At 39.5% G+C, this 24382-nt stretch overlaps 1 protein-coding gene across 1 annotated transcript in view; it reads left to right on the top strand.

The window, feature by feature from the left end:
• The window catches only part of LOC124554853, a 185715-nt gene that overhangs the window by 53614 nt on the left and 107719 nt on the right, over window positions 1-24382 (top strand). The window contains exon 10 of the mRNA XM_047128520.1: window positions 9433-9555. Coding sequence (XP_046984476.1) covers window positions 9433-9555 — 123 coding nt within the window. The remainder of the gene's footprint in view (window positions 1-9432; window positions 9556-24382) is intronic.

The following is a 24382-nucleotide window of genomic DNA, read 5'->3' as shown; positions in this document are numbered from 1 at the left end:
TGAACTCTGTATCTTGTTGTTTTGAATGAAATATGCTGATCAGCCAGAACATTATGACCTCCAACCTATTATCAATATAAACCCGTCCATGTGATAGCAGTGTTATCTGGCGAGGAATGACCACTAGTCAGACACATCCACATTGCATTTCATATCAGTGAGCATGCTGTCCGTGTTTAGAATGGGGAAGGTGTGTGTTCTATCTTAATTTGACTGAGGGCAGATTGTGATGGCCCATAGGCTTGGCACGAGCAGTCCGGAAACTGTATGACTTGTTCTGGTGTTCAAGGAGTGCTGTGATGAGTGTCTTCAGCACATAATGAAACCAAGGTGAAACCACATTCAGACATCGTGGGGATGGGCGGCCACTCCTCATTACAGATTTTGGATGTCGTAGCTTGGGCAGACTGGTAAAACAGGACAGGCAGCAAACTGCGGTGGAATTTCTATCAGACTTTAATGCTGGGCAGAGGACAAGTATGCCTGAACACACAGTGAACCGATCACTCCTAATTATTGGCCCCTGCAGCAGATAATCCATGCACGTGCCAATGTTAACACCACGACATCGACAGCTACGACTTAAATGCACACATGATCAGTGGCACTTGATGTTGGCACAGTGGCAGATTGTTGCATGGTCTGATGAATCATGATACCTTCCTCATCATGCTGAAGGGAGGGTACGAATCCTTCGTCTTCCAAAGGAACAGCTTCTTTACCCTTGTACTGCAAGATGGAGACAAGCTGGCGGTGGCTCCATGGTGTTATGGGGAACATTCATGTGGGCATCCATGGATCTAGTGGAGTTTGCCCAAGGGACCATGATGGCCAAGGGGCATCATACACTGGTTGCAGACCATGTACACCCCTTGATGACTATCATGTATCCCGATGGCAGTGGCATTTTTCAACAAGATAATGTGCCATGTCACAAGACAAGGGGTGTGATGGACTGGTTTGAGGAACACAGTGGCGAGTAGCAGTTGATGTGCTGGCCTCCCTGCTCATCAGATCTGAACCCAATCAAACACATCTGGAATGTGATTGAATGTGGCACCAGAGCTAATCACCCCCCTCCCTGGAATTTACAGGAATTAGGTGACTTGTGTGTGCAGATGTGGTGCCAACTCCCTCCACTGACCTACCAAGGTCTCGTTGCTTCGGTGCTGTGGTGCATCGCTGCTGTTATCCATGCCAAAGGTGGACATACTGGCTATTATGTAGGTGGTCATAACGTTCTGGCTGATCAGTGTAAACATTATTGTGAACTAATTAAAAAAGTGATCAGCTTATGTCACTGTGTACTTTGACGGGATTGGTGCAAATTATATGTTTTGTGTTTTTATATTATTTCTCTCAAACTGTATTATCCTCTTTTTTTAACAGATAATATGAAGATATGAAGGATACCAAAAGTATTCTGCAATAGGCTATTTTCGTATTTTAAAAATATGGTTCAGATTGTTGATATTTTGACTTATTATAACATTTAAATAACATTTACAGTAAATGTCCTCACAAAATATCTCTTATTTTTATGTAATAAAAAGCTTAAAAATCATTAAATACTATCTGGTCACATGATCGAAAACTCTGTTATTGGCTGATTCTGTGGTGACATCACAGTATAGGAGTAAGATGAAGCTATACATCTACATCTACATCTACATTTATACTCCGCAAGCCACCGAACGGTGTGTGGCGGAGGGCACTTTACGTGCCACTGTCATTACCTCCCTTTTCTGTTCCAGTCGCGTATGGTTCGGGGGAAGAACGACTGTCTGAAAGCCTCCGTGCGCGCTCGAATCTCTCTAATTTTACATTCGTGATCTCCTCGGGAGGTATAAGTAGGAGGAAGCAATATATTCGATACCTCATCCAGAAACGCACCCTCTCGAAACCTGGCGAGCAAGCTACACTGCGATGCAGAGCGCCTCTCTTGCAGAGTCTGCCACTTGAGTTTGTTAAACATCTCCGTAACGCTATCAAGGTTACCAAATAACCCTGTGACGAAACGCGCCGCTCTTCTTTGGATCTTCTCTACCTCCTCCGTCAACCCGATCTGGTACGGATCCCACACTGATGAGCAATACTCAAGTATAGGTTGAACGAGTGTTTTGTAAGCCACCTCCTTTGTTGATGGACTACATTTTCTAAGGACTCTCCCAATGAATCTCAACCTGCCACCTGCCTTACCAACAATTAATTTTATATGATCATTCCACTTCAAATCGTTCCGCACGCATACTCCCAGATATTTTACAGAAATAACTGCTACCAGTGTTTGTTCCGCTATCATATAATCATACAATAAAGTATCCTTCTTTCTATGTATTCACAATACATTACATTTGTCTATGTTAAGGGTCAGTTGCCACTCCCTGCACCAAGTGCCTATCTGCTGCAGATCTCCCTGCATTTCGCTACAATTTTCTAATGCTGCAACTTCTCTGTATACTACAGCATCATCTGCGAAAAGCTGCTTGGAACTTCCGACACTATCCACTAGGTCATTTATATATATTGTGAAAAGCAATGGTCCCATAACACTCCCCTGTGGCTCGCCAGAAGTTACTTTAACGTCTGTAGACGTCTCTCCATTGAGAACAACATGCTGTGTTCTGTTTGCTAAAAACTCTTCAATCCAGCCACACAGCTGGTCTGATATTCCGTAGGCTCTTACTTTGTTTATCAGGCGACAGTGCGGAACTGTATCGAACGCCTTCCAGAAGTCAAGGAAAATAGCATCTACCTGGGAGCCTGTATCTAATATTTTCTGGGTCTCATGAACAAATAAAGCGAGTTGGGTCTCACACAATCGCTGTTTCCGGAATCCATGTTGATTCCTACAGAGTAGATTCTGGGTTTCCAGAAATGACATGATACGCGAGCAAAAAACATGTTCTAAAATTCGACAACAGATCGGCATCAGAGATATAGGTCTATAGTTTTGCGCATCTGCTCGACGACCCTTCTTGAAGACTGGGACTACCTGTGATCTTTTCCAATCATTTGGAACCTTCCGTTCCTCTAGAGACTTGCGGTACATGGCTGTTAGAAGGAGGTCAAGTTCTTTCGCATACTCTGTGTAGAAACGAATTGGTATCCTGTCAGGTCCAGTGGACTTTCCTCTGTTGAGTGATTTCAGTTGCTTTTCTATTCCTTGGACACTTATTTTGATGTCAGCCATTTTTCATTTGTGCGAGGATTTAGAGAAGGAACTGCAGTGCGCTCTTCCTCTGTGAAACAGCTTTGGAAAAAGGTGTTTAGTATTTCAGCTTTACGCATGTCATCCTCTGTTTCAATGCCATCATCATCCCGGAGTATCTGGATATGCTGTTTTGAGCCACTTACTGATTTAACGTAAGACCAGAACTTCCTAGGATTTTCTGTCAAGTCGGTACATAGAATTTTACTTTCAAATTCACTGAATGCTTCACGCATAGCCCTCCTTATGCTAACTTTGACGTCGTTTAGCTTCTGTTTGTCTGAGAGGTTTTGGCTGCCTGTGTTATAGGAGTGTTAGCTGAAGTTCTGACATTTTTACATACTTTTTCTGCAAACACTTTAGCTATATAATGATAAAAATCTCGATTACAACTTTTAAGTAACAATAGAAAGGAACTTTGTGAATGTTGATAGCGGTAACCATGCGAAAGTTCATGTGTTTATGCTCCACCCATTTAGAGCGGCGATATGTGCAACAATGGACATTCTGCAACATCATTAAACTTGCTCAGAACTAAGGAACTGTAGAATTTTGCAAGCGGGTCTGTGTATTATAACTGGATTGTCGACTATCAGTTCAGTCATGAGCTACGACCCAAAGCACAATAAAATTATTCTTGGCAAAACTTGGTGCTGATTTCTTCTATTGAGGACACTCAGCAGAAAACCTATCTCTAAATAGGTGTTTAGTGGCACAACGTATAATGCATCCGATTGCAGAGAAAGATGTCACATGTTTGAATGTCACATGTTCGAATATTTTTAAAATTTTTACACAAAATATGAAAATAGCGTTAACAATAACGGATTGTAACAGTAGCTTCGATTGTGGTATGTGTTATACACACATCAAAAAAAGTTTTGCATCACCTTGTTCCGAAACCTTTACAGATCAACATAAACTTCATTTCCATCCTTTTTATTGCTAATGAAAACCACACATTGCATGTTGTACCATCATACAGTGAGGCCTTCAGAGGTGGTGGTCCAGATTACTATACACACCGGTACTTCTAATCCCCAGTATAAACAGCCCTTTTCAATCTATCCCAGACATGTTCGACAGGGTTCATGTCTGGAGAACATGCTGGCCACTCTAGTTTAGTGATGTCATTATCCTGAAGGAAGTCATTCACAAAATGTGCACGATGGGGCCACGAATTGTCGGCCATGAAGACGAATGCCTCGCCAATATACTGCCGATATGGTTGCGCTATCGGTGGGAGGATGGCATTCATGTATCGTACAACCGTTATGGCACCTTCCATGACCACAAGTGGCATACATCGGCCCCACATGATGCCACCCCAAAACAGCAGGGAACCTCCACTTTGCTGCACTCGCTGCACAGTCTATCTAATGTGTTCAGCCTGACTGGATTCTGTCCAAACACATCTCTGATGATTGTCTGGTTGAAGGCATATGCGACCCTCATCAGTGAAGAGAACATGATGCCAATCCTGAGTGGTCCATTCGGCAAGTTGTTAGGCCCATCTGTACTGCACTGAATGGTGTCGTGGTTGCAAATATGGACCTCGCCATGGACGTCGGGAGTGAAGTTGCGCATGGTGGTGTCTCTGTCAGGGTTCCTCTGAGTCATAATCTGGTGGTAGCGGTCATCCACTGCAGTAGTAGCCCTAAGGCGGTCTGAGCAAGGCATGCGATTGACAGTTCGTGTCTCTCTCTGTATCTCCTCCCATGTCCGAACAACATCACTTTGGTTCAGTCCTACACGCCTGGACTCTATCCTTGTTGAGAACCCTTCCTGGCAGAAAGTAACAATGCGGACGTGATTGAAAAACAGTATTGACCGTCTAGGCATTGTTGAACTACAGACAACATGAGCCGTGTACCTCCTTCCTGGTGGAATGACTGGAACTGATCAGCTGTTGGACCCCTCCATCTAATAGGCACTGCTCATGCATGGTTGTTTATATATTTGGGTGGGTTTAGTGACTTCTCTGAACAGTCAAAGGGACTGTGTCTGTGATACAATATCCACCGTCAACATCTGTCTTCAGGAGTTCTGGGAACCGGGATGATTCAAAACTTTTTTTGCTGTGTTTATATAACTTCACATTTATCTTAGTCTGAGAAATGAACAAAGAAGTATAAATGCATTTACTTTGCAAGCAAACAATTCACTTTTTTGGAAAGCATTGCCAGTAGTGAAGATATCACCATACGCCCACAGTACAACGAGGTGTAGGACGATGAGGTTGTACGGAGAGATGTAAAGTGTGTACAACATGCAGGTGACACAAATGTAAGGGCTGTGATGTTTGTGAGTGTAAGCTAACATTGGCATCTGAGGCAGACTTACTTCATCTTTAAGTAAGATGATGAAACGGCAAAAGTTTTAAACAATAAGGATCCTCGCTGGACAGCATGAAGATAAAAACTTTGTTTCTCTTGAAGTGACATGTTTGGTCACATCAGCTAGAAAATGCCATTTTGAATGTAAAGTGTGTGAACAGCAATTGCAAATGTAAGCACATGTAAATGGACAGGAAAACACAATAATATTCTGTTTCTGATTGGTATGGTGAAGTTTTGTGATTGTGATTTGGTTGTCATATGAGAGGACTGTCGATTTGTTGTATGAATATGTTAAAATGTTCTTTGGGGTTAGATTTGAACCAGAGATCTATGGACATCAGCTCGTAAAATTCAATGGTGTACCACTCTAACAAGTGAGCTACCGAACAATTGAGGTGTAGTTGGGTGAAATGACAATTTTCACTAGGAGTTTAATTTCTTTGAATGATACTATCCTTCTCTGTAACAGTGGGAGAGTGTATCTCGGAGGTAAGTTAATGTTAACTTCACAGTGCAACACACTTTTAATGAAGTTAGTGAACTTGTGCGTCGACGTGGTGGCAATTTGCACATACAGTACAACCACAGTTATGCATCTTCTCATGCTCTGGAACACTCAAAAACAACTTTTCAGGAGTTTCTATAGATGCATTTGTACAGTGTGGTGCTAAACATAATTTGTAACCAATTTCCCAAAACGTAAATTCCAAAACAAGATGTCACTGTGAATTAGCATTATTACAGTAGAAGCAGTGAGCTGGCCGGTGATGTCACAGGAATCACATGACTCGAATGGAGCGTTTTAGTGGACTTTCAAATAATTAAATTTCATTTCCATTTTTGTAGAAGAATATTGAAATTCAAGAGGGGGAAAAAGCATGTTAGGAGCATAAAATGACATAGTTAAGCATTTAAGACACTTATCAGAAAACTGGCAAATACCCTATTATTGCTTGAAAACTCTATCTTTCTGGTTTTAAAAGACTCACTTATATTGCTCCTATTATGGTAAGCTTTCACTATACATCAAACTATATTTTTACATTGTTCATAGTAAAAATTATTATACTTAAAATGTCAGAATAAAAGTATCATGACAGATTCTGCCTTACCAAACATAAAAATGTGGTGCAAAAAGTGTGATTCCAACCCATGCTCACAAAGGATTTACTGCAATCTGAGTGTAGGTCATATTCCACTTTGCCACTGCACCAGTTGGTAAGGGCTTTTTTCCTCGGATACATCACCGATAGGTTTGGAGTTACAAATCCTTTGCTCTCTTGGATCTTTGATCTTCATTTTTTGAAACCATAAGTATACTGATGTAAACTCTGTCACAAAAGTTACTTTTAAGTTGCCCGAAGCTAGTGTGCTGAAGCACGTTGAAATTAGTAGATCTTAGGCTCTGTCATCTCCTTGTGAACTGCAGTTAAAAAAAAAGAAAAAAAGATGCAAAATGGGTCATCATTTGGAAATTGTTTGCATATTAAACTTACAAATTTCTATTTATGTTGCAATTTGCCCCTGCATATTGCCTTCTCTGCAAATGGTGAAACTTTTAATCAGAGGCAATTTTCATTTTTTCTCATTTGTAAATAGAGTGACAGTAACTCTGTGCCTAGTTTCAGATAGTTAGTTACAATTTTAACAAAAAGACAAATACAGCTGTTATCTTTGTTACAAAGGATTGGAAATTTTTTATTTTCTCAAGAGCTTGAAAGACGGCATCTGAATACTCCGTGTTCCCACAAAAAGTCTCTAAAGTGAAAATATGTTGTGCATAATGTGTACCTGTACTACTTATGACAGATCAGTGTTCTCATAAAATATTTGACTTTGGGTTTGCGCTGTTAGTTACATATGTATTTTACATTCCCTGGCACAGAAAATAAAAAAAGAATGACACAATAAAGTTTAAATATAAAAACTATTCATTACAACATTTTTGTTGTCTGTAGATGGCATGAATGAAGTTGCATAAGTGGGTGTCCTCAAACTGCATTTGTGTATCTGTTAGAACTTCAGAGTGCTCAAATGGCTGGACTTAATTATATCACCTTCAGGTGCTTGACATCTATTATTTTTTATCTGTCTTTTACAGCTTTTGGCCCAATAAAGAGTTGAAAGTGTATGGATTAAAAATCATTGTCAGGTTCCATGCCACAAAATAGTAAAGGAAAGGGAGTAGATGGATGTGTTGCCCTATTTATTGTAGCATTTGGGTGCTCAAAAAAAAAAAAAAAAAAAAAAAAAAAAAAAAAAAAAAAAAAAAAAAAAAAAAAAAACCTCACAAAGTAAATATTTATTCTGTTTGCACAACTGAGAATAGCTAAATAATACAGAATTTGCTACAGTACCAGTTACTTTCTTAAAATCTGTCAGACTTCATGTAATATATTATTGTTATTATTATTATTATTGTTATTATTACTACTACTACTACTTGTTTTAAGTTTTTAGAAATTGTTTGCAGCTAGTTCTGAGTCAGAGAAACTAACCTCATAAATTTCAGAAACACAAATGCCTGACTTAATTTTTAAAGACATCCAATCATCATTTAGTAAAGACCTTGAGCAATTAATAAGCACATAAATGCACATTTGGGACAACATTGTCTTTGTGTAAAAATGTTCACAATGTCAAAATTTTTTAAGGTTCCATTTAAACAAAAATTTCACACTAGAAATTTTTGGTGTTTGATGTGAACCGCGTGTAAGCATATAACAGTTGTCGAAAAGCCATATCGCCTAGCATGTTGTTATGGATGTTCAATGCTATGCTGACAGTGTGATCACAGCTGTTTGCCGGCTGTCAGTAGAGTGTAGGGGTGTAATAGAACATAATTCACTCGTAACAGTAAGCTAGATGATATGGCTTTTTCACAATGTATGTTATGTGAGGCAATGGCAAAGGTATTTTTGAATATATAGGAACAGTTTATCACACCCCTTAAAGATATCTAGTGTGGTGCTTTTGTTCAGTTGGGTAAGCAAGTTTGAATGGGGAGAGAGAATAGTCAGCATTTCCACATGGACAGTTTTTGCCATACTAATATATTCATCAGGAGAAAGCAGGAAGGTTGAAATAATCATTGCTGTTTATGTCTCTTCATCATTCGTTTTTCTTTTTGTCTGGAGGTAATAGAATGTAAACTGATATTGTTGATAGGATACTGTGCAAGTATCCAAATGAGATGGACTGTAGTTTTGTTGCCCAAGAGTAGGACTTTTTTGGGGATTCTTTTTGTGTTATAACCACATTTTAAAAAAGATGACTTTATTTCCATTTTGCTTATAAAACTGTTTCCAGTGAAACGAACACTGAGTGAATATCACATTGGATATAAGCAAAGAAAGAATCATCATTATAAGTAGTCAGTGAAAGATTTGGAACATTATCGTTGCTGCCATATGAGGTCTTACTACCATTCTTAGATGGAGGGTCACTAAAATTGCTTGTCTTTCTTGCCTGCTTAGCATGTACTCCGTAGCTGTACGTGTAGAAAACTTTTTTAAAATTTTTTCTTTGGAATGTTGGTTGTGTGATCCATGAGTGTTTTCTTGAATCGTGAATTCTGTTACGTATGACTGCCATCAGATTTTGTTCGTTGCAACATTGCTTAGGTTCATTTTTCACTTCTGTTGGACATAATTTCTTCCCGGGAAAAGCATTTGCTTCTTTTTCCAGTTTAAAGAATAACCATTTATGAGCTAGAATTAAAATATACTCCTGTCACTTACGTTTTTACCGAATGAATTCCCACTGCCCATGGTACAAGGATTCTCGGGTATTTGTGTAAATAGAAGCAACAGTTGAATTGGGGTGCTGAATGCTTGCTACAAGTGAGCGGAATGTTCTCAGTAACCTTTTGCATTTTTGCAGAATGTAAGGGGCCGTCCAAAGCGTAGCAGTGGAACACACACTCCAGAAAGTGAGATGGATAAGAAGTCATGTAAATCTCCAATAAGCAATGTGCCATCTCCTTGCGAAAAAAACAAGAAGAAGGTTTGCATCTTTCGTGTACTTATAAGGTGCTATAGGCATTAATTGGATGTGATCCGTGCATTCTGTTATAGTGGGTGAATGTTCAGTTCTCGTTAGTTTCAATCCAGTCACGAAATCTCTTTACCATAGACATTGTTTTGGAGGAGCTGTTCGCCGAAGATGTAGTTTTTGTTCCTCTGTGGTCAATGTGGTGATAAAGATACCATTACCATTGAAAAGACGAGTGTTTTGTAGGTCTGTTATCAGATTGCATAACTATTACTAAGAAGCTATCGCATACGTGAGTGCAAACCAAAAACATGGTCTCCAATTTTTTTTGTTTACCGCTTTGCACTGTATAAGTGAGACCTGATAATGCAAGTGTAATATTGTGTTATGATTTTATTTGGAAGTTGTGTATCCACAGTGTTTACTGTATGTGCTGGAACAATTCATCTCAGTCATTACAAGCCTTTTTATTCATTGTTCGAAATGCCAGTAACTTTTATAAAGATGCATTTCATTGTTTGTTATTTTGCAACTCTTAGTCATTATCCCATGTAATCTGTCCCCATATATTAAATGTCTACTTATTTTCCATTACTGATGGTGCATTGTGTACCCAAATGTTGAATTATACATTCTTTTTCCTGTACAAAGTTGAATTAAAATTTAAACACTGGAAAATCAAGGTTGGAATAATGACAGTATTATGAAAAGGATAGATTGCTACTCACCATATAGTGGAGATGGTGAGTGGCAGACAGTCACAACAAAAAAGACTACTAAACCAGTAAGCCTTGAGCCAAAAGAGCACTAAACCAGTAAACCTTGAGCCAAAAGACTTTTGGGCCAAAAGCTTACTTGTTTAGCAGTCTTTTTTGCTGTGACTGTCTGTGACTCAGCATCTCCACTATATGGTGAGTAGCGATCTATCTTTTCATAATATTTTTTAAATTGAATTTTAGCTTTTTTAGAAAATGTGTGCCAGTGAAGGCCCATTGTTCTCATAATGTTAGGTTTACATATTTACGAACTTTTTTTGTTGGCATTCCCAATTTATTTGAGCTCTTATGAGTGAATTGCAATTTGGTTACTGTGACTAGAACTTAGTTTTGGTGATATGCAACTAATAGCATACATACCACAGTTTGCTCCTTGACAATGTTTAAGCAGATAATTATAAGTTGATGCATTTGGAATAGGAATGATCCTTTTTCTGCACCTACAGTATAATCCCTCTTTTACATTCTCGGAATTAACATTTTCACACCATATACGACATCTTTATTGTTCCCGTCAAATTTCCTGTGTCCACAGTGATAATTTGCACCCGATTTTGTGTCAACATATTAATAATTTTCCCATGATTTACGCATTATGAAAAAATGTTCCTGGAGAAAAAAATGATGCTGACATGATATTGACCATCCAGTAGTGTTTACAAATATACGTCGTTGAGTTTCTTGACACCAGGGCACTCTACTTAGCGGATTTGATCCAGTAAACATGTAAAAGTTTGAACAATTCGCGCTGTATCTCCCGCTGCTGCCAAGTCATACTTGGCTGATAGGAGTAACCAGGTTCATTCAAATAAAGATTCATGACCAATCACAACCATTTCCAAACTATCTCTACTGTGCAAATGCAGTTTCCTGATTGTTGTGATCACTGTGACACCTTTGTCGAACCAAGTTTAGCGTATTTCGGCATTTGGTCCCTTGTGCTAGTTGACACAATCATTCACTTTGCGACTTGCGTTGCTCTAGTTTTTTTCCCCATGCTGAGCAAAATGTGTTTCTAGAATTTATTCTCGTTGTCAAGTGCAGTATTTACTTATGTTTTTTTTTAAAGATTTCTTGAAGCCTTCAGCTGCCATTCTCTCTTATTTCCTGTACGATTGTACAGTTTCGGCCTTAGGCAATTTTCAAGTATCTGAAACAGAAGTATCGTACATTGGATGCATTAGTGACACTTGTGATTTTGATGTAGGAACAAGTCATAACTATAGATATACTAGGCACGTTATAACATACTTTATGAATGATTTTTTAGTAGCTACTAAAATATCATCCATAAAGTAAGTTATAATGCGCCTACTATATCTACAGATATGACTTGTTCCTACATCAAAATCACAAGTGTCACTAATGTATCCAATGTATTGTACTTCTGTTTCAGATACTTGAAAATGGCCTAAGGCCAAAATTGTACAATAGCACAGGAAATAAAGATCTGAAGGCTTCAAGAAATCTTTCAAAAAAATTCATCACAGCTGTGGACCCTATCGGATTGAAAATTTGCATATATATATTTTTTGTGATGTTACACAAACAAATAATGTGAGTGATAGTTTACGTGTGTGTGGTTTTCCACATAACTGAGGAGGACCAATACCTGATAACCTCAAAAAGATGACTACAATGCAAGAGATGCAGAATGACACATATGCAAACACCACACAAAGTACTTATTTACATATTTGCACTTCACAACAAGAAAGAACTCTCAAAACATGTTGCGCTAAGCATGAAAAAAATACGTAACTAGTGTAGTATTTCATTATTTAAATAATGACTTACAGCTGCAGTCTTTCAAAAACATTGGTTATGACTTATGAAATGGAGTCAAATGTTTCTACTTCACAGACAGTTATCAGTTCCAGTTACATCAACGGTTTTTGTTTGATAATAAACCTGTATTATATAATAAACAAGTCCGTGACAAGTATTTCGATGCCTGTTATGTACATATATCATACATAAAGTGTGAAAATTCAGAGGGGTATCCTATACGTAACTTTTACAGTGTGAAATGTTATTTCCCACATTTTACATTTTCCTGCATTTTTCGCCTTTTTTAAAAGTCCCTTGAAAAGTGTAAAAGTGGGGTTTCACTGTACATTTGCACTCTGCAAGTCTGTTTGAAGTGCATAGCAACGGGCACTTACCATTGAATCATGTATTAAAATTTCTTCCTGTTCCATTCACACACAGAGCATGGGAGAATAATTTATTAAATGTCTTTGTACATGTTGTAATTAGTCTACTCTTGTCTTCGGAGTTCCTGCAGCAGTAATAGGTTAAGGCCTGTAGTATGTTCCTAGGTTCCTCACTTAATGTTAGTTCTTCATACCTTGCAAATAGGCTTTTGCACGATAGTTAGGGTCTTTCTTCAGTTGTCTGCCTGTCCAGGTTTTTCAGCATTTCTGTGATCCTCTCATTTGAGTCAAACAACTGTGACCATTCATGCTGCCCTTCTATGTGTATCAGGATATTCCATGTCTCAATATTAGAGAAGGAAAGTTGCTACTCACCATATAGTGTAGGTGCTGAGTCGCGATAGTCACAACAAAAATATTCACACAATTATAGTTTTTGGCCATCAAGGCCTTTGTCAGAAATAGACACACACACACACACACACACACACACACACACACACACACATACAAACGCAACTTGCACACATGTCTGCAGTCTCAGACAACTGAAACCACACTGCGAGTGGCAGCACCAGTGCATGATGGAAGTGGTGACTGGGTGGGGGTAAGGAGGAGGCTGGGGTGGGGATGGGGAGGGATAGTATGGTGCGGGTGGCAGACAGTGAAGTGCTGCAGTTTATATGGAGGGCAGGAGAGAAGGTGTGGCGGGGTGGGGGTGGGGGGTATGTAGCGGAAAGGAGAGAAATAAAAAGAAATTAAAAGTCTGGGTGTGGCGGTGAATTGACAGCTGTGTGGTGCTGGAATGGGAACAGGGAGGGGGCTGGATGGGTGAGGACAGTGACTAACGAAGGTTGAGGCCCAGAGAGTTACGGGAATGTAGGATGTATGGCAGGGAAAGTTCCCACCTGGGCTATTCAGAAAAGCTGGTGTCGGTGGGAAGGATCCATATGGCACGGACTGTGAAGCAGTCATTGAGATGAGGGATATCATGTTTGGCAGTGTGTTCAGCAACAGGATGGTCCACTTGTTTTTTGGCCACAGTTTGTCGGTGACCCTTCATGCGGACGGACAGCTTGTTGGTTGTCATGCCTACATAGAATGCAGCACAGTGGTTGCAGCTTAGCTTGTAAATCACATGACTGGTTTCACAGGTAGCCCTGCCTTTGATGGGATAGGTGATGTTAGTGACCAGACTGGAGTAGGTGGTGGTAGGAAGATGTATGGGACAGGTCTTGCATCTAGGTCTATTACAGGGGTAAGGGATTGGGAGCAGGGGTTGTGTAAGGATGGACAAGTATATTGTGTAGGTTTGGTGGACGTCGGAATACCACTGTAGGAGGGGTGGGAAGGATAGTGGGCAGGACATTTCTCATTTCAGGGCACGACAAGAGGTAATCGAAACCCTGGTGGAGAACGTAATTCAGTTGCTCCAGTCCTGGATGGTACTGAGTTATGAGGGGAATGCTCCTCTGTTGCTGGATGGTGGGACTTTGGGAGGTGGCGGGAGACTGGAAAGATACGGCATGGGAGATTTGTTTTTGTACAAGGTTGGGAGCATAATTACAGCCAGTAAAGTCTTCAGTGAGACCCTCGGTATATTTTGAGAGAGACTGCTCGTCACTGCAGATGCAACGACCACAGGTGGCTAGACTGTATAGAAGGGACTTCTTGGTATGGAATTGGTGGCAGCTGTCAAAGTGGAGGTATTGCTAGTGCTTAGTAGGTTTGATATGGACGTAGGTACTGATGGAGCCATCTCTGAGGTGGAGGTCAACACAGTAGTGGAAATCATTATAAAGGTATAAAAGTAATAGTACAATGTCTGTAGCTTAGTGTATTGAATTTATTATGAAAGTAGTAGATACATATACAACATAAGTAATCATGAGACGGAATTACATATTTTTTATCATAAAACGAGTAACAGAATGAGGTGTTTACGTTTCTTGGGGGGAAATTGGTATAAAGGCACTCACCGTCTTGTTGTATTATTGCATTGTGAGTACTTTGTCCAACCTCCGTTCTTCCTAATTACCTCAAAAATTCTCTTTGGCATTGGTTTTGTTATGGTTTGTGGTTATGACAGTGATATTGTTGCCCACTCTTCTCGCATCTCACTTTTCAGCTTACATATGGCCTCAAATTGCCTTCGATTGCAACAGACATGCCTTGCAAGTATTCCCCAAGGCTACACGCAGGCCAAGGCAAGACATTGGTATCTTTATCATCAAACCACTTTTTGGTTGTAGCAGAAATGTGAACAGATGCATTGTCTTGTTGAAACATTGGACTTTCATTTCCTAGGCTCTCATACATTCTAATCAATTCTGTTTCAAGCACCTCAATGTACATGTTAGAGTTCATTCTAGTTTTCAATCAAGCAATGCATGATTTACCTGTAGTGCTGAAGGCTGCTCAAATTATAACACTTGCTCCACCAAAATGTCTGCTCATTCTTACCTGCTGCTCTGTTCTCAGATCGTGCCGATAATATTGAAATCCACCCGGCCTATCAAAATTAAACTTTTCATCAATGAAGATCATTTTACCCCATTATGAAATCCATGACATATGTTTTTCAGCAAACTTCAAGCTAGACTGTTTATGTTTGGGTGTTAGAGCCAGTTTCTGCAGTCGTTTCTTGATCCAAGATGTTTGTCATTTGACAAAATTTGTTGTACATGTCTGGCAGTTACAGCTGTAAATCAGCAACAAGTTGAGAAGAATAGTGGTTTGTGGCCCTTGCTTTGCACCAAAGAAACTGTTTTGATGCCTCAGATAATTTTCTACTTAGCTCATATTTTCTGTTATGTCTATATCATGCACCCAATTTGATGAAATTATCAATTGCTACACTGAATGGTTCAACTTTTTGGCAATTTGATGATTAGAGAGTTCCATTTCCTTGTGCATACCAATTTTTACTTTTCTACATCTAAATCTACATCTACATCTACATCGATACCCCGCAGTCCACCTTAATGGCGTGTGGTGGAGGGTACCCCGTACCACTACTAGTCATTTCCTTTCCTGTCCCGCTCACAAATAGAACGAGGGAAAACGGCTGGCAATAGGCCTCCACATGAGCCCTAATTTCTTGTATCTTACTGTTGTGGTCCTCACGCACAATGTATGTTGGGGGCAACAGAATCATTCTGTAGTCAGCTTCAAGTGCCGGTCATGATCATCTCATGGTAACTATTTTCGGTGTGGCTTTGTCACAATTGTGGTTTGTGTACACAACATGCATTGCCACTAATGATATCTGTTTCCTGTCTGCAGTAAAGCACATATGCATACACTAACACCTCACACCTGAATCATTGATGTCTTGTTAAATACTGCACTACAGTTTGACTGCAGTTATCAGTATACCAGGAGCAAATTCTCTGCTGCTTTGTTGTTTTGATTTATAGAAAGTCGCTATGAAACTTGTGAAGATGCATTACAGTCCCCCTTCCGTCAGTGACGGATACTGGTTTCTTTCTATTGACCACACAATATCTCATGAGGACAACACCGCAAGTGCCACAACTCGATTTCCCTGAAACTTCACTCATTGGAAGGGGAATCAAAATAAGTGAACATGTGTCAATATGTGCAGAGGCCATGGCTGACATTGGAATGGTGCCAGTTGAGTCTGTCAATAGATCGGGTCTCACTGGCCCTGGCCTGTACCTCTGTATGTATGGGGAGGGGAGGCTGACAAAGCTTATATGTGACAGTGTAGTGGGCGGTGGTGGTTATTCATGTACAAAATCCTGTTGTAGTTGGTGTTAGATTTGTACCTCATAGGTATCCCTGCTTAAACGAAGTCCCTCTAACAAAGGAATCACCTTCAGAGGAGGTCAGGTATCCAAGTACTGAAGGAATAAGCATATTACATTAAAATGTGAGAGGTATTAGAGATACAGTTAGTGAATTGCTTACAGATGTTGACTCTGCCATTACTGGTATATTGGAGCACCACTTAAATAATTTGACAATTCAGAGGCTTCCTTTACTGGGATACAGATTAGCTAGCTGTTTTTCACCGAGTTCTTGGCAGAGTGGGGGGAATGGCCATGTATGTGAAGAACAGTGTTCCACTTGAGTCCATAGACGTATCACAGTGCTGCTGACTCCAATATTAATTTTATGTGTGATTGTGCAAGAAAAAGAATGTTGGAAGATCTCCTAAATTCATATGATCTGATGCAGACTGTGTTTTTTCCAACCAGGGTGCAGGGGAACAGTAGCACAGCCATAGACAGTATTTTTATTCATTCTTTATTATTAGATGCGCATTCTGTTGGTAACAGGGTGAATGGTCTTTCAGACCATGATGCACAAATTTTAAGACTAAAAGATTTCTGTAGCCAAACAAATGTTATGTATAACTACGAACAGTGTAGAAAAGCTAATCCACAGGCAATAGAGAGTTTTTTAAACCTCTTTAAGGAACAAGAGTGGACAGGATATTTATAGTGCCAATAACATAGATCACAAATATAATGCTTTCCTTAACACATTTATCGTGCTCTTTGAAAGTTGTTTTCCATTAGAACATTCTAAACAGAGTACTAGCAATAAAATACAGGCTGGGTGGCTGACTAGGATATCATGACTTACCAACAGGAAAGCACTGGTAGACAGACACAATAAAAAACACACAAACACACACACAGAATTTCAAGCTTTCGCAACCAACGGTTGCTTCGTCAGGAAAGAGGGAAGGAGAGGGAAAGACGAAAGGATGTGGGTTTTAAGGGAGAGGGTAAGGAGTCATTCCAATCCCGGGAGCGGAAAGACTTACCTTAGGGGGAAAAAAGGACAGGTATACACTCGCACACACAAGTCATGGAATCTTTGTTTTTAATATATTTTTCCCATGTGAAATGTTTCTTTCTATTTTATTTATATCATTGACTAGGATATCATGTAGAACAAAGTCAGAAAATGTTCGAAGTAGTCACAATCAGGCTACAGTAGCCCACTACAAACGGTATTGTAAGGTGCTTAAAATGTTATTAGGAAGGCAAAGAGTATGTGGTAAGCAAATAGAATAGCTAGTTCACAGGATAAAATTAAAACTATATGGTCAGTCGTGAGGGAAGTGTCTGGTCAGCAGCGTAAGGTCAATATGAAGTCAGTTCGTAGCACAAATATTCCTGTTGCTGATAAGTCAGATATATGTACAGTATTTAACAATTACTTTCTGAGAATTGCTAGTGAATTAAATAAAAACTTTGTTTCCAAAGGGAATCAAATAACTCTCTTGGATAATGCCTTTCCGAGATTAATGTCTGAAATATTCCTCTGTCATACTGACAAGAGGAAATTGAGTCAATAATTAAATTGCTGAAGACTAAGGACTCCCATGGATATGATGGAGTGCTTAGCAGAATATTTATGCACTTTGCTGTGCATGTTAGCCCTGTGCTTAGCCATGTTTGTAATTTCTCCTTTAAGAATGGTCAGTTTCCTAAACAATTAAAGTACTCAGTAGTAAAGCCACTTTATAAAAAGGGAGAAAGGGGTAATGTAGACAATTTTAGACCATCAGTGTTTGCTAAAGTTATTTAAAAAACTGTGTATGTAGGGATAATTGATCATTTTATTTCACATAATTTGCTGTCAAATGTACAGTTCGGTTTTAGAAGCGGTTTAACAAGTGAAAATGCTATATTCTCTTTACATGTGACTATGAGTTTTCAGTTGCCTGAGACTGCAGTCGGTGTGTGTGTGTGTGTGTGTGTGTGTGTGTGTGTGTGTGTGTGTATGTGTGTGTATGTGTGTGTTTGGGCACTCGCATCTGTCGTCTATTTTTGACGAAGGTCTTACTGGCCAAAAGCTTTATGTTTGACAATCTTTTTGATGTGTCTATCTACTACTTAGCATCTACGCTGTATGGCGAGTAGCAACTTCCCTTTTCATAATAGTGTTATATTCTCTTTTCTCTGTGAGATAATGCATGGACTAAACAAAAGGTTTCAAACGCTAGGCATCTGTTTTGATTTAACTAAGGCATATGATTGTGTTGATCACAAAATATTGCTTCAGAAGTTGACCCAGTATGGAATACGAGGAGTAGCTACATCTGCATCTACATGACTACTCTGCAATTCACATTTAAGTGCTTGGCAGAGGGTTCATCGAACCACAATTATACTATCTCTCTACCATTCCACTCCAGAACAGTGCGCTGGAAAAACGAACACCTAAACCTTTCTGTTTGAGCTCTGATTTCTCTTATTTTATTTTGATGATCATTCCTACCTATGTAGGTTGGGCTCAACAAAATATTTTCGCATTCGGAAGAGAAAGTTGGTGATTGAAATTTCGTAAACAGATCTCGCCGCAACGAAAAACGTCTTTGCTTTAATGACTTCCATCCCAACTCGCATATCATATCTGCCACACTATCTCCCCTATTACGTGATAATACAAAACGAGCTGCCCTTTTTTGCACCCTTTCGATGTCCTCCGTCAATCCCACCTGGTAAGGATCCCACACCGCGCAGCAATATTCTAACAGAGGACGAATGAGTGTAGTGTAAGCTGTCTCTTTAGTGGACTTGTTGCATCTTCTAAGTGTCCTGCCAATGAAATGCAACCTTTGGCTCGCCTTCCCCACAATATTATCTGTGTGGTCTTTCCAACTGAAGTTGTTCGTGATTTTAACACCCAGATACTTAGTTGAATTGACAGCCTTGAGAATTGTACTATTTATCGAGTAATCGAATTCCAACGGATTTCTTTTGGAACTCATGTGGATCACCTCACACTTTTCGTTATTTAGCGTCAACTGCCACCTGCCACACCATATAGCAATCTTTTCTAAATCGCTTTGCAACTGATACTGGTCTTCGGATGACCTTACTAGATGGTAAATTACAGCATCATCTGCGAACAACCTAAGAGAACTGCTCAGATTGTCACCCAGGTCATTTATATAGATCAGGAACAGCAGAGGTCCCAGGACGCTTCCCTGGGGAACACCTGATATCACTTCAGTTTTACTCGATGATTTGCTGTCTATTACTATGAACTGCGACCTTCCTGGCAGGAAATCACGAATCCAGTCGCACAACTGAGACGATACCCCATAGGCCCGCAGCTTGATTAGAAGTCGCTTGTGAGGAACGGTGTCAAAAGCTTTCCGGAAATCCAGAAATACGGAATCAACCCGAGATCCCCTGTTGATAGCGGCCATTACTTCGTGCGAATAAAGAGCTAGCTGCATTGCACAAGAACGATGTTTTCTGAAACCATGCTGATTACGTATCAATAGATCGTTCCCTTCGAGGTGATTCATAATGTTTGAATACAGTATAGGCTCCAAAACTCTACTGCAAACTGACGTCAATGATATAGGTCTGTAGTTCGATGGATTACTTCTACTACCCTTCTTAAACACTGGTGCGACCTGCGCAATTTTCCAATCTGTAGGTACAGATCTATCGGTGATTGAGCGGTTGTATATGATTGCTAAGTAGGGAGCTATTGTATCAGCGTAATCTGAAAGGAACCTAATCAGTATACAATCCGGACCTGGAGACTTGCCCTTATCAAGTGATTTGAGTTGTTTCGCAACCCCTAAGGTATGTACTTCTAAGAAACTCATGCTAGCAGCTGTTCGTGTTTCAAATTCTGGAATATTCCATTCGTCTTCCCTGGTGAAGGAATTTTGGAAAACTGCGTTCAATAACTCCGCTTTAATGGCACAGTCGTCGGTAACAGTACCATCGGCACTGCGCAGCGAAGGTATTGACCGCGTCTCGCCACTTGTGTACTTTACATACGACCAGAATTTCTTCGGATTTTCCACCAAATTTCGAGACAATGTTTCGTTGTGGAACCTATTAAAGGCATCTCGCATTGAAGTCCGTGCCAAATTTCACGCGTCTGTAAATTTTAGCCAATCTTTGGGATTTCGCGTTCTTCTGAACTTCGCATGCTTTTTCCGTTGCCTCTGCAACAGCGTTCGGACCTGTTTTGTGTACCATGGGGGATCAGTTCCATCTCTTACCAATTTATGAGGCATGAATCTCTCAATAGCTGTTGCTACTATATCTTTGAATTTGAGCCACATCTCGTTTACATTTGCATAGTTAGTTCAGAAGGAATGGAGATTGTCTCTTAGGAAGGCTTCTAATGACACTTTATCCGCTTTTTTAAATAAAATTATTTTGCGTTTGTTTCTGGTGGATTTGGAAGAAACGGTATTGAGCCTAGCTACAACGACCTTGTGATCACTAATCCCTGTATCAGTCCTGATGCTCTCTATTAGCTCTGGATTGTTTGTGGCTAAGAGGTCAAGTGTGTTTTCGCAACCATTTACAATTCGCGTGGGTTCGTGGACTAACTGCTCGAAATAATTTTTGGAGAAAGCATTTAGGACAATCTCGGAAGATGTTATTTGCCTACCACTGGTTTTGAACAAGTATTTTCGCCAACATATCGTGGGAAGGTTGAAGTCCCCACCAACTATAACGGTATGAGTCGGGTATTTATTTGTTACGAGACTCAAATTTTCTCTGAACTGTTCAGCAACTATATCATCGGGATCTGGGGGCTGGTAGAAGGAGCCAATTATTAACTTAGTTCGGCTGTTAAGTATAACCTCCACCCATACCAATTCACACTGAGTATCTACTTCGACTTCACTACAAGATAAACCACTACTGACAGACACAAACACTCCACCACCAATTCTGCCTAATCTATCTTTCCTGAACACTGTCCGAGACTTCGTAAAAATTTCTGCAGAACTTATTTCAGGCTTTAGCCAGCTTTCTGTACCTATAATGATTTCAGCTCACAGCTGGTTCACCTCTTATTTTAACAACAGACAGCAAAAGGCCATTATCCCCCAGTTTTTAGAACGGCAATGATTTAGGATCTTTTGTGGGGCACGGTCAAATTTTGGGTGCCCTAGGGATCAGCGCTGGGGCCACCCCTGTTCCTTATTTATATAAATGATATGTCCTCTAGTATTACAGGTGATTCTAAAATATTTCTGTTTGCTGATGACACTAACTTGATAGTAAAGGATGTTGTGTGCAACATGGCATTGTTTCAAATAGTGCACTTCATGACATAAGCTCATGGCTTGTAGAAAATAAACTAATGCTAAATCATAGTAAGACTCAGTTTTTACAGTTTCTAACACACAATTCAACAAAACCCGATGTTTTAATTTCACAGAATGGGCATATGATTAGTGAAAGTGAGCAGTTTGAATTTCTTAACATTAAAAGTACTCTACTTTGCTTATTTTTATTCGCTTATGACTTATGGTATTGTATTCTGGGGTAACTGCCCCAAATCTCAAAGGATATTCTTGTCTCAGAAATGGGCGGTTAGCAATATCAACTTATTCCCCAGAATTAGCAGCTTTCACTCAGTTAATATTAGGCAGAAATCCAATCTGCATTTGGATCACACTTCCTTGACTCCTATCCATCCATTTTCAATAAGCTACTACAAGAATTCAGAAATATTAGCAGTAATTCACATGCTTTCAAATCTAAACTGAACAGTCTCCTCACGGGTAACTCCTATCCTGTTGAGGAGTTCCTTGAAAATTATGCTGATTCCTGTGTTATATTGTTGATTCCATTTACATAAACTTATGGCTGGTCTTTTTTTGAGTTCATAAACATTTTATTTTATCTGATGCTACTCTTATGTTGTGATTTCATGTACTTGCATGTTCCACGATCTTGGAGATTTGCTCCTCAGTTTGGTCCTATGGAACTAGATGTGTAAAATAAAATATTACCTTATACTTTAGCCATTTTTAAAAATCTGGAATATCACTTTGACCACCCTAAAAGTCACCATTTTCATCTTGGTTGACTAGGATTTGGAGAGTTAACAGGAGCTTGCACTCCTTTTTCTGCCAATTATTTGGAAAATTGTGGTTATGAAACCAACTTCCATGCAATCTGCACCATTTTCACAAATTTTGAAGTTTCCTTTACTCTGTGAGATAGTGTTCCATCTGCACCTCTGTCAAATTGTTGACATGCCCAACAATACCTTTGTGATGCGTAAAGCAGTGGAATGAGTAAAGGTGATGACATGACGTGTAGTTCGGGAATCCAGTGGTCAACAGGTGTATAAACAAAATTGAAATCATTCCTGGACTTTTGGGCAACGTTATTGCATCGAGTTAATAAGACTCTCTCTCTCTCTCTCTCTCTCTCTCTCTCTCTCTCTCTCTCTCTCTCTCATGGTTCACATGGTCAGCTACATCGTATAATCATATCGTGTGAAATGAATTAAGAGTGGGTAATGGCATGCTGAAATTATTGTTTATTGATATTGTGGGCTATACTGCATCCATCCTGTATGTCACGCCTGGTTAAGATGAGAGATAATTTACTTATGTACTCAGTTCCAACCGTAATTACCTCTTGTGTAATCATTTCATGCTCCATCTCTTTGAAATTCTGTATCTGGTCATTTACAAATCTTGTAATTCTTACAATGTGGCTTTATTGACGTCAGATACCTGAAAGGCTAAAAGTGGCAGTTGGTGTTTGCATAATAATAATAATAATAATAATAATAGCCAGCCGTTGTGGACGAGCGGTTGTAGGCGGTTCAGTCTGGAACTGCGCCGCTGCAACGGTCGCGGGTTCGAATCCTGCCTCGGCCATGGATGTGTGTGATGTCCTTAGGTTAGTTAGGTTTAATTAGTTCTAAGTTCTAGGGGACTGATGACCACAGATGTTAAGTCCCATAGTGCTCAGAGCCATTTGAACCAATAATAATAGTAATAGTAATAATAATAATAGTAATAATAATAATAATAAACTACAGAAAGCATATAAACTCACGTGGAACTATTATAACAAAAAGTCCATATCCATTAACGTAAAGTTGAGGCACTACAACACTGTCGTACTTCCGGAGGCACTGTATGCATCTGAAGCAACACAAATAGGTGGGCAAACTAAAATCAAAGAAATAGAGAAACAAGAAAGGAAAATTCTCAGGAAAATTTTTGGCTCGATACAAGAGCAAGGACTCTGAATGAAGAGACCAACATCAGAATTATACAAATACACAGACAAGATTACGGATACAATAAGGAAAAGAAGAATGCAGTTTTCCGGACATATCCACAGGATGAATGAAAACAGAATTTCAAAGCGAATTCTTAAAGTCATCAACTCAGGCAAAATGGATAAAAGAAGTTGAAGACGACCTCAGACAAGCACACATAACAGTAAACGATGCAGAAAAAAGAACTGAATTCAGGAACATCATCAAAAAACATAAATTTGACACCACAACACATAAGAGACCAAGATGCAAATGCACAGCGGAGCGAAAGAAACAACACAGTGAACACATGAAGAAAATTTGGGCTCAGAAAAAAACATAAACAATCATCATAAAGGAATTAGAGTTCAAACGCTCTCTTAGATGGCAATAATCGAAAATAATAATTATAATAATAATAATAATAATAATAATAATAATAATAAACCCCGTGGAGGCCTGGGAAAAGAATAGGCCTCCGGCATGTTCTGCCAGTCGTAAAAGGCGACGAAAAGAACAAACCACTAATAGGGCTAACCCCCCTTTTAGTGTGATTAGTTGGTTCAGGACAGAACTAAAGAAGCCTCGGAAAAGCGCTGTCATGGTCGGGGACGACATTTGAACCCTATGCCCGCCCACAGTGGTAACGACACTGCTAGCCAACTGGAAAATGATTTAAATCCAAATAGAGGTGTTTTGCAGGATATGCTTCCTGCAACCACCCTAGAAGGAAAACAAGCACAGAGGATGAGATGGTCAGATGAAGTTAATCGACACCTCATGTTCTGTTATTACCAAGCAACAAACCTAGGAACCAACACAACTGGATACAGATCACAAGTATAAAACAACATTTATTATCAGATA

Source organism: Schistocerca americana, chromosome X (assembly GCF_021461395.2).
Source record: "Schistocerca americana isolate TAMUIC-IGC-003095 chromosome X, iqSchAmer2.1, whole genome shotgun sequence".
Taxonomy (NCBI): Eukaryota; Metazoa; Arthropoda; class Insecta; order Orthoptera; family Acrididae; genus Schistocerca; species Schistocerca americana.
Note: the sequence above shows the minus strand (reverse complement) of the source record. Positions and strands in the feature narration are given on the sequence as shown.